The sequence below is a fragment of the Solanum pennellii genome, chromosome 2 (assembly GCF_001406875.1).
Source record: "Solanum pennellii chromosome 2, SPENNV200".
Classification (NCBI taxonomy): Eukaryota; Viridiplantae; Streptophyta; class Magnoliopsida; order Solanales; family Solanaceae; genus Solanum; species Solanum pennellii.
Genome location: NC_028638.1, coordinates 56,194,198 through 56,207,980, shown reverse-complemented (window position 1 = coordinate 56,207,980; position 13,783 = coordinate 56,194,198). Strand labels below are relative to the sequence as shown.

Below are 13,783 nucleotides of genomic sequence, written 5' to 3'. Positions count from 1 at the left end.
TATATATATATATATAAATTGAAGTAGAATAAATGATGCATATCAATTTACTATACCACAACTTACCTTAATCAAACTTTATAACATTGAACCATACATATGAAATTTATATGATAATGATAATAGTTTATTTGATAATTAATGAAATTATCGAACTAAAATGGTAGATATGCATCATTAGATGTGTCAAAATTGAGCCAAATTGTAGAGAGCGGAAAACTTACATTAATATTTTATATTAAAAAAAATATAACATTTATAGCAATTATATTTTTTTTCACTTACTCATTTTTAATACATTTATAATACATATTACAGAGAACAATTTATAAAATACATATACAAGTTTCATTCATAATTAATAATATATTTATCACACATTTTAATACACTTATAATACAATATGTCAATCTTACCAAACAATCATAATGTATTTTTTAAAAACAGTTATAATACATATAGATTGCATACATAATTCACTTTTAATGAATATTGCAGATTTAACATAGTATTCCTTGTAGGTATCCCACCAAACTCGTCCATATTTTTAAAAGGTTGGTACTCAAAATAATTTGAATTGAGTTCAATTTCAACTCATTCAAGTCATAAGAGAATCAAGCTAAATTTAATCATCAACTCTTTATTTGTTTTGATGTAATTTTTGTTCTGATGTCAAAGGTATAAATTACTATCTACTTTATATATTTTAGGATTTATCTATCTATTTGCAACTTTCTTTTTTTAAATTTTCTTTGGTGGGGAAAAGAAAGGTGATTTGAGTAAAAGAAATAGGTTAGATTATTAAGTTGGTCGGGTCAAATTGAGTAAAAGTTGGGTAATTTTAAATGATTTGGTGTTTTCTTGGAGGGGTATATTGTTAAGTTCATTGACAGCATGAGTAAAAATAACTTGCTTTTGACGGGAGGAATAAAATTAACCAATAAAACAAAGTTGAGGGGTAATTTTGACTCTTTTCCCTTTAAATTATTGAGATTAAGCAGATCAAAGTTAGCTTAAGACACATTCCGCTGATTGAGTGGTCAAAAGCTGTTACAGTATAATTCGTTAGATAAGCTTGTTTTGGAATATTGACATTCCACCGTATATAAATTTATGTCTACAGCTCGTGTTCTTGACCATAAAGCCAGTGATAAATAAGTTAAACATAAAGTGAAAATGTTTTCTATAAGGTACTAGAAGATGGAAGAACTTATTAATTACTGTGAAAGGAGTAGCCAAATGGGGAAAGCGGTAGATATTGGTGCAGTAATATTCAGGATCATGTTGAATTTATTTTCCAACACTTTCTTCTCAAGAGTTTTGGGCAATGAATTGGTGGAGGGAATGATGATGGACATGGGTAAACCAAACTTGGTCGATTACTTTCCCAAAACTATCAAAATATGAGAGGCTGGACCTAAGGAAATCCCAAAACTATCAAAATACTGATGTTTTAGATGCCTTAATCACAACAAGTGCACATACTCCCCCAACAGATTAATCACAACCATATAGCATCATTTTGTTTGGTGAGCTATCATTTATTATCCTTCTATTTATTTTTTTATTGATTGGGAAGTATGTGTATCAACTAAGCTACTAGATTCCCCTATTTATTTTTTTTAATTCTCTTAACAAATAGTATATAATAGTAGTGAAGAAAATATGAGAGAATGATCCACTTACGAATTGAATAGAAAAAAAAAATCTTTACAGATAAATCTCTTATGTATAAAAATGAAATCTCTCGTAAAAAGGACATACAACTAGAAACAAGACCTAAAAAGCAAAACTCCCTACCTATGTTTCTTACGAAAATAATAAATTTCATTATCTGTATGTTGTTTGCATGATTAATTTCTTGAGTAATTTTCAGCTCAAAGTTGTGGGTGTATCTCAGGACCTATTTAATGCCGGAACTGATACAATTTCGAACGTAGTAGAATGGTCTATGACTCAGCTTCTTAAAGCTCCGGAGACAGCTCGTACAATTCCTCGGAGAAGGGAATCCGATGGATGAAGCTGACATTGTCCGACTTCCTTACTTGCAGAGCATTATGAAAGAAACTTTTCGGCTGCACCCTCCAGCTCCTCTTTTGGTACCTCGAAAAGTAGAGCAAGATGTTGAGGTGTGTGGCTACACTGTCCCTAAAGGTTCAAAAGTGTTGATTAATGTTTGGGCAATTGGCCGGGACTCAACTCTATGGGAAGACCCGTGGGTGTTTAATCCTGATAGATTTAAGGATTCAAAATTGGATGTGCGAGGTCAAGATTTTGAGTTAATTTCATTTGGTGCTAGTAGAAGAATTTGTCCTGATCTACCATTGGCAATAAGGATGATCCCAGTATTGCTTGGCACAATGTCGAATACATTTAAATGGAAAATTGAGGGTGACATTGCACCAAAATACTTGGACATGCAGGAGAAATTTGGCCTCACCTTGGCCAAACTTCGTCCTATCAGAGCTGTCCCACTTCCCCTCTGAAATCTTAAATTAGATAGCTTCCTATAAAAGGCAATGGATGATGAAAACATGGTAACTAATATTTGAGATGTGATTCGTATCCTTTCATGATTACCTCGAATTAATACCTCAGGTGGTCACTCAACTATTACCCCATGTCATTCTATCTACTACTATAATATTTCCTATGCAAACATAGAGTGTGTGCATGCTTGCGCAGCTTTTTATATTCTTTAAAAAATGAAATAATCTTGAATGGATGATTTAATGTGAAATTAGGAAGTTGCTAGACTAGCAAACTTTTGATTTGAGGGGTACTCGTGTCTGTGATCATGTCAGGTAATCTCTTAAAGTGAACACAATTACAAAAGATGCTCTCCAGTAAATTGACACCCTATTTAAGTTCCATTAATCCTTCAGCAATTAGAGCGTGGATTTAGTAGAAAACATAAACTCGATATACCTAGAGTCACTCAATAGGTAGGGATTTTTGTCAAAGATAGGTTTAAACCAACAAACCGAAGAGCCAACAGTGATGTATGATAATTGTATTATATGGCGAATAGATCAGAATCACATCACCTTACTACACCCAAAAGGTAATTTATGGAGTAGAAGTTCAGGAGCAGAATCGCAGACCCAGAGCATATCAGGAAGGCTCTTCCATAGAAGTTAGAGTAGCCCATGGCTGCTGCAAATGGCCATGTCAATTTTGCATTTCGTACACAGCATTTATAATACAAAAATAAAACAATATAAAAAATTTAAGGAAACTAGAAACACTAGAAGGGAAGAAGAGAGTTTTTCACAAATGTTAACGCATTGTGATTAAAGTTAGATCATGTGCTGATTTCGTTAGTCCATAGCTGATCTAGGGAGCACATTCATATAGCGAAATGGGAAGTAACACGAGAAAGGAGCACAATTGTGGTTTTGACAAGTATGATATGAACATATGATTTTCATTTCGTTCAGCCGAGCTAGTCATCTGCCAGAAGCCTCCCCCATTTACAACTAACATTCACCATTTTCAGACATCAGATGACAACAATTGTACCTTACCCCAATCATGAAGTTAAACAAAATCAGATCCCTTTAGAAACTGAAAGTCAGCCGAGCATGGTCGATTGCCATGCGGGAGCATTCTCTTGAGCAGTTCCATCCCAAAAGCAGAATCTGATAAACTAAAAGAAAGCAACACATAACTTAGCTAGATCAATACAATCTTTAAATTTCTATAAAAAGAAAGATTTGCATTAAAAAATCTCCTTCAATTGAATTCGATTTTCCACCAGTTTGTCACCAGCACACAAACTGATATTTGCATTTATTTTCCTCAATATGGGGGGGGGGGGGGGCAAAGGGGGAACTGATATTGAACATTTAAATCCTTTTGTCCCTGTGAAAAACTATTATAATTACGGGATTGCTAGATTTTCAGAGAAAAGATCGAGGACATTCAAAATAAGCTAATAACCTTCCTCAATGCCTAGAATAGAGTAACGAGAAGATATCATAAATATCAAGGCAGCAAAAGGCAAATTATATGTTCTCATTTCTGGAAAAAATATTCATGCTAGTAACATCCATGTCAGTCATAATTCCTAATGATGCTAATAAGACAGAAACAGACGTAACAAAACAGAAGCGACAGCAGTGATCTGAACAAGTGACAGCTTATTTTTTTAAATTGATAAGTGACAGCTTATGTATAGCCTGCATAATAGCTTGCACGGTCAAACTTGCAAAACCATTTTTACTTACCCGAATAACTACAAAAAATTTAGAACATGTGGATAACTTAGCCAAAGGGGGGAAATTACCTTGAGATGGTGATCTCAAAGGGAAATGAGGTACCCTCAAGATTTTCTATCGAGGGAATATGGTCCTTTTTCTCGTTCACAAAGTTGATTATCTGAAGAAGAACTTCACGAAGAGATGATTCCAGTCCTGAGTGCCGAACCTCCCTCTCAATAGGTGCACCCTCTGTGATAATGGATAGACAAAAAGGGATATACATCTCTTCAGAAATGCAAAAACTGGAGAATTTGTACGAGTAGAAGCAAAGAAATTAAGACAAATTTGTTAGGTTTTATTTGTCCTAAATTTCTTACCATAAATAGGTTTTCCTTTTAGGAAAAGGTTTTGAATTGACTAATCCTTTTCTTGTAGGAAAAGGTTTAGGACTCTATAAATAGAGGAATGTTCCTTCTAACTTAATCAGCATTCACAATGTAGTCTTAAAGGTTTTGAGAGTTTTGGTTAGAGGGAGAATTTGTGGGTCACAAGCTTGATATGTTATCACTTGTGTGAACCTCCCATGTATTCCGAGTGAATTGATTGAGGTTGTTTCTCTCTGGATTTTGTACTCTCATATTTATAGTGGATTGCTCATCTCCTTTGTGGACGTAGGTCGATTGACCGAACCACGTTAAATCTCTGTGTCTTTTGGTATATTTCTCGTTGTCTTCTTACTCGTGGTCTTTCGAGGTTTGCTTTGCTAGCTTCCGCGTATACACCTGATATTTCCGATCCTAACAAGTGGTATCAGAGCCAGATTCAATGACGGAGTCAGGTTCAGTGGTTCGATAATCGATTATTGAACCAGGTTAGAAAGAGGTGTTCATGTTGGCGGGTGTAGTTCTAGCCGCAACTATTTTGACAGTAATGAAGATTTTGTTGGAGAAATTGTTTCAGAGAGGTTCTCTGTGTTGAGACATAAATTTTGCAAAGGAGATTATGGAGAGGAGAAACAAGTTGTTGAAGATTAAGTGAAGAAGGTGGACAAATTTATTTTGTCAGAAATTCAGGCCAAGGGGGAGATTTGTTAGGTTTTATTTGTCCTAAATTTCTTACCATAAATAGGTTTTCCTTTTAGGAAAAGGTTTTGAATTGACTAATCCTTTTCTTGTAGGAAAAGGTTTAGGACTCTATAAATAGAGGAATGTTCCTTCTAACTTAATCAGCATTCACAATGTAGTCTTAAAGGTTTTGAGAGTTTTGGTTAGAGGGAGAATTTGTGGGTCACAAGCTTGATATGTTATCACTTGTGTGAACCTCCCATGTATTCCGAGTGAATTGATTGAGGTTGTTTCTCTCTGGATTTTGTACTCTCATATTTATAGTGGATTGCTCATCTCCTTTGTGGACGTAGGTCGATTGACCGAACCACGTTAAATCTCTGTGTCTTTTGGTATATTTCTCGTTGTCTTCTTACTCGTGGTCTTTCGAGGTTTGCTTTGCTAGCTTCCGCGTATACACCTGATATTTCCGATCCTAACAAGTGGTATCAGAGCCAGATTCAATGACGGAGTCAGGTTCAGTGGTTCGATAATCGATTATTGAACCAGGTTAGAAAGAGGTGTTCATGTTGGCGGGTGTAGTTCTAGCCGCAACTATTTTGACAGTAATGAAGATTTTGTTGGAGAAATTGTTTCAGAGAGGTTCTCTGTGTTGAGACATAAATTTTGCAAAGGAGATTATGGAGAGGAGAAACAAGTTGTTGAAGATTAAGTGAAGAAGGTGGACAAATTTATTTTGTCAGAAATTCAGGCCAAGGGGGAGATTTGTTAGGTTTTATTTGTCCTAAATTTCTTACCATAAATAGGTTTTCCTTTTAGGAAAAGGTTTTGAATTGACTAATCCTTTTCTTGTAGGAAAAGGTTTAGGACTCTATAAATAGAGGAATGTTCCTTCTAACTTAATCAGCATTCACAATGTAGTCTTAAAGGTTTTGAGAGTTTTGGTTAGAGGGAGAATTTGTGGGTCACAAGCTTGATATGTTATCACTTGTGTGAACCTCCCATGTATTCCGAGTGAATTGATTGAGGTTGTTTCTCTCTGGATTTTGTACTCTCATATTTATAGTGGATTGCTCATCTCCTTTGTGGACGTAGGTCGATTGACCGAACCACGTTAAATCTCTGTGTCTTTTGGTATATTTCTCGTTGTCTTCTTACTCGTGGTCTTTCGAGGTTTGCTTTGCTAGCTTCCGCGTATACACCTGATATTTCCGATCCTAACAAGTGGTATCAGAGCCAGATTCAATGACGGAGTCAGGTTCAGTGGTTCGATAATCGATTATTGAACCAGGTTAGAAAGAGGTGTTCATGTTGGCGGGTGTAGTTCTAGCCGCAACTATTTTGACAGTAATGAAGATTTTGTTGGAGAAATTGTTTCAGAGAGGTTCTCTGTGTTGAGACATAAATTTTGCAAAGGAGATTATGGAGAGGAGAAACAAGTTGTTGAAGATTAAGTGAAGAAGGTGGACAAATTTATTTTGTCAGAAATTCAGGCCAAGGGGGAGATTTGTTAGGTTTTATTTGTCCTAAATTTCTTACCATAAATAGGTTTTCCTTTTAGGAAAAGGTTTTGAATTGACTAATCCTTTTCTTGTAGGAAAAGGTTTAGGACTCTATAAATAGAGGAATGTTCCTTCTAACTTAATCAGCATTCACAATGTAGTCTTAAAGGTTTTGAGAGTTTTGGTTAGAGGGAGAATTTGTGGGTCACAAGCTTGATATGTTATCACTTGTGTGAACCTCCCATGTATTCCGAGTGAATTGATTGAGGTTGTTTCTCTCTGGATTTTGTACTCTCATATTTATAGTGGATTGCTCATCTCCTTTGTGGACGTAGGTCGATTGACCGAACCACGTTAAATCTCTGTGTCTTTTGGTATATTTCTCGTTGTCTTCTTACTCGTGGTCTTTCGAGGTTTGCTTTGCTAGCTTCCGCGTATACACCTGATATTTCCGATCCTAACAAGTGGTATCAGAGCCAGATTCAATGACGGAGTCAGGTTCAGTGGTTCGATAATCGATTATTGAACCAGGTTAGAAAGAGGTGTTCATGTTGGCGGGTGTAGTTCTAGCCGCAACTATTTTGACAGTAATGAAGATTTTGTTGGAGAAATTGTTTCAGAGAGGTTCTCTGTGTTGAGACATAAATTTTGCAAAGGAGATTATGGAGAGGAGAAACAAGTTGTTGAAGATTAAGTGAAGAAGGTGGACAAATTTATTTTGTCAGAAATTCAGGCCAAGGGGGAGATTTGTTAGGTTTTATTTGTCCTAAATTTCTTACCATAAATAGGTTTTCCTTTTAGGAAAAGGTTTTGAATTGACTAATCCTTTTCTTGTAGGAAAAGGTTTAGGACTCTATAAATAGAGGAATGTTCCTTCTAACTTAATCAGCATTCACAATGTAGTCTTAAAGGTTTTGAGAGTTTTGGTTAGAGGGAGAATTTGTGGGTCACAAGCTTGATATGTTATCACTTGTGTGAACCTCCCATGTATTCCGAGTGAATTGATTGAGGTTGTTTCTCTCTGGATTTTGTACTCTCATATTTATAGTGGATTGCTCATCTCCTTTGTGGACGTAGGTCGATTGACCGAACCACGTTAAATCTCTGTGTCTTTTGGTATATTTCTCGTTGTCTTCTTACTCGTGGTCTTTCGAGGTTTGCTTTGCTAGCTTCCGCGTATACACCTGATATTTCCGATCCTAACAAGTGGTATCAGAGCCAGATTCAATGACGGAGTCAGGTTCAGTGGTTCGATAATCGATTATTGAACCAGGTTAGAAAGAGGTGTTCATGTTGGCGGGTGTAGTTCTAGCCGCAACTATTTTGACAGTAATGAAGATTTTGTTGGAGAAATTGTTTCAGAGAGGTTCTCTGTGTTGAGACATAAATTTTGCAAAGGAGATTATGGAGAGGAGAAACAAGTTGTTGAAGATTAAGTGAAGAAGGTGGACAAATTTATTTTGTCAGAAATTCAGGCCAAGGGGGAGATTTGTTAGGTTTTATTTGTCCTAAATTTCTTACCATAAATAGGTTTTCCTTTTAGGAAAAGGTTTTGAATTGACTAATCCTTTTCTTGTAGGAAAAGGTTTAGGACTCTATAAATAGAGGAATGTTCCTTCTAACTTAATCAGCATTCACAATGTAGTCTTAAAGGTTTTGAGAGTTTTGGTTAGAGGGAGAATTTGTGGGTCACAAGCTTGATATGTTATCACTTGTGTGAACCTCCCATGTATTCCGAGTGAATTGATTGAGGTTGTTTCTCTCTGGATTTTGTACTCTCATATTTATAGTGGATTGCTCATCTCCTTTGTGGACGTAGGTCGATTGACCGAACCACGTTAAATCTCTGTGTCTTTTGGTATATTTCTCGTTGTCTTCTTACTCGTGGTCTTTCGAGGTTTGCTTTGCTAGCTTCCGCGTATACACCTGATATTTCCGATCCTAACAAAATTAGTACCTTCTAGGTTAACAACTTTGGAGTGGTGAGACTTGCCAGAATCTGCTTTCGGATTATGAGCCACACTCAAATTTATGTACCAGTGTTCCCAGTAGCAACGTTCAACTTTCTTTGTGAACCATGAGGTCTGTTTGTTTTTGGATTCATAGAAGGATACACAGATCTGCATCATTTTAATGTTCCAATAGAAAGTTTTGTTAGTCACTACCAAATCCAACAGCAATTAAGTTGCAAAATAGTCTGTGAGTAAGAAGGTCAGAGATCAGTTCCTAAGTAATATACAGCCTGTTTTGGAAGTAAAGAGTACAAAATAAAAGACTACAAGATATCATGAGAAATATCTCATGAGGGATGTTCACATGTAAAGAAAAATAGAGATTACTAGTTGAAAGGGTGAAAGGAACAAAGTAACAAGGACTATTTAGCAAGTATTCCACTTGGCCAAATAGAGAAGCTCGGATCACGAACCTGGTGTTTCTGGTTGGGGTGCTTCTTCACCTTATCGATAAATTGGGTAATCTTCTCATCAACTTTCCTCTCAATTACAAAATCACTACACTGCATCTGTTTAATTTAACATGAAAACATGAAGAAACTAAAAGTTGCCATCAGGAAATATTGGAAACATCTTGGAATAGGCTCGCCAGAAAAAACAAACCCTCCTTCCACCAAGGGAAAGGAATAGAGACTCAAATCAGAAAAAAATCACTTATTACATTGATCACCTTAGATTGACATAATTTAAGGGCCGCCCAAGTTCTAGATATACACCAACTTCTTGTCTTTCTTTAATAAGTCATAATTGACAGCCAGTGACAGTTTAACTTCAATTTAAGTTTGTATCATCTTAAATCTCATCCAGTCTTTTTAACTTCTGCTTATTTTAGAAACTTACATACTCAATTAATTATGGTCCTCACACAGTTCACAAAATCTTATAATTGCTTTAGCACTCCATTCAAATGAAAATTTTAAGGGGGTAAAATGACAAAAGCTTTCACACAAAAATTTTCAGAAAATTATAATTAGGAAAGAAGACAGAAATAAAAATGCCAGATATTTGTTGAATTTGTATATAGATAGCACGCACTTTCATTATGTGAACTAACTATGCTGGGTTAGTCCTATGTCCAAATTAAGCATCACTAGATTTCACTTCTTGTAATGGAGATACTTACAACCAGACATTTGATTCTACAATAAGATTATAAGGACTAGGAAATTTCAGGGGAAGAGAAAAGTACACATTTTATTGAAAACACAATTCAATTTTTATTTTTTTAATTTTTTTTTTGCATGACTCAAGTATCAGTATCTTAAAGCAACATTATACAAAAAGTTAGTGTAAGAATCAATAAAGACTCTTTGGGAATAAAACATGCTCCAGTCTTTGTTACTACAAAAAATTGATTCATACACTACTAATGGGGAAGAAGATGGGGAGGGCAGGGAGGGGGAGTCAAAATACCAACCTAATACTAATAAAGACAGATAAATAGATTACCAACATAGTATTTTGACAGTTCAGAAATTACTTACATATGTTATCTCAAAGATTTCTGAATCCACATTCTTTGGATATATCAGACCAAATGCTCTGTGAAACATGATTGAATGAAGAATGCCTGCAGCCATTTTCACCTTTCTATTTTTTAGGATAAAGCTACACAAGGTATCCTATGATAGCAATATGAAAGAATATTATCAAACCAATCAGAAACTGAATCCACCCACCCCACATTCCCAAATTTGGTCGATAACGTTACTTTATAGAATGATAAACTATCTCCATCATAACCTAAAGTTACACATCCAATTAAGGAAAATCCTTATGCATTTTAATCTGGAATTTGTACTGTTAAAGAACTTAACTAAGGCATCTTGTGGTATATGATTAACATGTATCAATTTTAGCCTTAAGAATACTTTTAAAGAACTCATAGTTTCCACTAGGGAAGTCCAGGAAACAAAAATATGGGAACTAATCATGTTTACGATTACCTTCAGATCTATAGCTTTTTTATGGCCATCTCAAGTGAATTTATTTTTGTTGGGTACATCTCAAGGGAATTAATGCAGCTATATGTTAAATGCTCTAGAGTTATAGTAATGTAACATTTTCCTCATTTAGTCAAAATAAGTATATTTAATCGAGTTTAATTATCAAGAGAAGTAGTTTTCTCTTGTCCCGGCTGACTTCCACAGACACAATGGAAACAATCACGACGTGATCCAAGATTTTTAATTTATCAGTATACAGAAAAACTAAATAATGAAAAATAAATCTGAGGAGATAACAGAGATGGAACTTCTTCATCATTCACTCGAAGACACCATAAATTGCTAAAATTACGGATAAATAGATGTAAAACAAGAAATTACAAATGAAACAGCAAATTTATATAGCTGACTTACATTGGAGAACATCTTGTATCTCAAATTGCTCCACATCCTTCAATAGAAACATAAATTAACATTGAAGCTAAAATTCTCGCTACATAAACAATCTCAGAGGGGTGCAGAGAGATGCTTACAAGTTCTTTCAGCTTGAAAACTTCACAGTTCATGATTCCACTCGTAGTATTTCTTGAGATGATCCAGAATTTGAAGACGAAAGATTTCGCAATGCCGAATTTGATTAACCCTAGTGCATGTGGTTCTTGTTTGGCAGCTCCAAGTCAGTTTCATTCTGTTATATATTAACTGAAAATTTTCAACTCAAGCCCTTTAGTGGTATAGTAGTGGCAACGCCCCTTTTGTTGGTTTCGAATTTCGTCTTCTCGAGAGTAGTGAATAGTGATCATCCACATTCCCTGCTTTCCCCAATTATATGACGATTATAAAGCAAAATTATTTATCGATTAATAATACTAACAATAATACTATTATTATAATACACTTTATGTTAGCCTCAATTTATGTAATTAGATTTTAATAGATAGTAGACACAATAAAAATATGGAGACACAAAATTTGAAAATATGGAAGACTTGGCAGTAAAGTTCTAAAAATATCATCAAAATAAATGAAATTTGAAGAATATACCTAGTGGATATTTTTTTCTTCCAAATAAGTGAAATCCAATATATAGTTAAAATGACAGTTCTGTTGTTAAATATTCAAAATATATGTTTTGTTAGTTTAAAAGAATTTTTTTATTTTAAAATAGTTTAATTTGCCAACCGTTAATACATGCCTTTTATTTAATATTTTAATCTATATAAAATAGAGAAAAGATTTGAAATTTGATCAAAATTATTGTAACGATATCAAATTTTAGAAAAGATCTTTTATTTTTGCACTATTTAATTATATATTTTAAAGGTATATATATGTGTCAACTTAGACATTATAAATATTCCATAATTATAAATAATTTTGTGTCTAGTATGTATATATATACCTTTAAGATACATTATTAAATATTACATAAGTGCAGATGGGTAAAAGATCCTCCATAAAATTTAGTATTAGAACAACAAATTCAATCAAAATTATAGTATTTTTATGACATTTTTACCTCTAAAATAATAGATGATATATTTCCTCATATAAGAAGCCACACTTCAATTGTTTCACCTGTTTGCCTCATCGTTTAGCCCGCCTGTCATGCAAATTGCCTTGTTATATTATCTGCATGCACTCTCCAAAGACTTCAAAATCAATGACAGTGATCTCCATTTGCTTCTCTTTCAATCTTTCTCGTTAATTATCGATTTGATTTAATTTTTTATTTAAAAGTTGAACTAGTTTTATGGATTTTTATATTTGTATAAATTTATAATGTAAATTCTTTTATTTAATTATTTATCAATGAAATCCTAAACTCAATTAAATAAATATTTTTAAACTCATCTTATTATGTGTGTAGTTCACTCGTCTTTTAATAAAGAGATAATTGTATATAATAGCAAACTAATAACCTAAAATAAATGGAGTAGCTAGGGTTTGATTTAATTGTGCTCCATAGCAAACGTTTGCCAAAATTTGCTAGTCGCCTCTTTCTCAAAAATCTCGCTCGCCACTCTCCCATTCTCGCTCCAATCTCTCGCTCGCTTCCTCACTTTTTATACAAACACAAGTGTATAAAAACTGTTTCTATTTGTATAAAGCAGAGAAAATTATATAAATACATATATTTTTGTTCCCCTTTCTGCCCTCTTCCAGATCTCGCTTGCAACCCTCGCCTTTCTCACTTATACAAACAGAAGCGAAATGTATAAATTGCGTTTCTGTTTGTATAAAGCGTGAGAAAATTGTACATACACATGCAAATACATATATTTTCATCCTATACACTTATAATTATACAATAAAAATACTCCCCTGCCCAGTTTCTTTAGCCTTTCTCTCTTTCTCGTTTTATACAAATTCAAATTGTATCTAATTTCTCTCTTTTTCGTTTTGTACAATTCGATTCAATTGTATATTTCCTGTCCAAGTCTATTTTATCTTTCTATTTCTCATTTATAAAAATTCAAATTGTATATAATCGTTCTATACACTTATAATCATACAATTCGTTTTATACACTCCGTTTATACAATTCTCTGCCCAAGTGTCTTTCTCTTTCTCGTTTTATACACTTCGTTTTATACAATTCGCTTCAACTGTATATGTATAACGAATTATACAGTTTCTATATTTGATATGGAGCGCAATTATGCAAACTTTGCTATAGCATACATATATGAATTTTTTATTTGCTATATGTGAAAGTTGCTCTTTAATAAATGACATGTCAAATTCATATCACATAATGCAATAACATGTCATAATTATCTTCATTATTTATTTTTAAAAATTATTAAACAAACAAGTTTTATTAATTAAAATAGAAAATAATAATTTTTAAATTTATTAAACAAAATTTGGGACTCCACAGGGTAACATCTAAAATCCACCGGCGAAGTCGTTGCCGCCACCGCTCTCCTTGCCGGCGAGACCTGTACAAAATAATAACCCTAAGTCGTCACACCACTGGCGAGGCCACCTCTCTTCTCCATCCTCTACGTCATACCAATAAATCCACTCACAACCTCCCGTTCTGGTGAAAAA

General features: G+C 34.0%; 1 protein-coding gene and 1 pseudogene across 2 annotated transcripts; one reads left to right on the top strand and one right to left on the bottom strand.

Annotated features, from left to right (window-relative positions):
• Positions 1-1,687: 1,687 nt before the first annotated feature.
• On the top strand, positions 1,688-3,132 carry LOC107010189 (annotated as a pseudogene).
• A 116-nt stretch (positions 3,133-3,248) lies between these two features.
• Positions 3,249-11,596, bottom strand: LOC107010321 (autophagy-related protein 101). Of its 2 annotated transcripts, none has more exons than XM_027914842.1 (7): positions 11,260-11,596; positions 11,141-11,177; positions 10,265-10,402; positions 9,194-9,289; positions 8,726-8,888; positions 4,289-4,451; positions 3,249-3,649 (listed from the first exon to the last, which is right to left on the bottom strand). In XM_027914842.1, the coding sequence occupies exons 2-7, from the start codon at positions 11,174-11,176 to the stop codon at positions 3,541-3,543; spliced, it is 705 nt and encodes a 234-aa protein (XP_027770643.1). In that variant the 5' UTR covers position 11,177; positions 11,260-11,596; the 3' UTR covers positions 3,249-3,540. The 2 variants fall into 2 exon arrangements, with proteins under 2 accessions (XP_027770643.1, XP_015065084.1); XM_015209598.2 differs by having other exon boundaries at positions 3,267-3,649; positions 10,265-10,350; positions 11,260-11,591.
• Between the last annotated feature and the right edge of the window lie 2,187 nt (positions 11,597-13,783).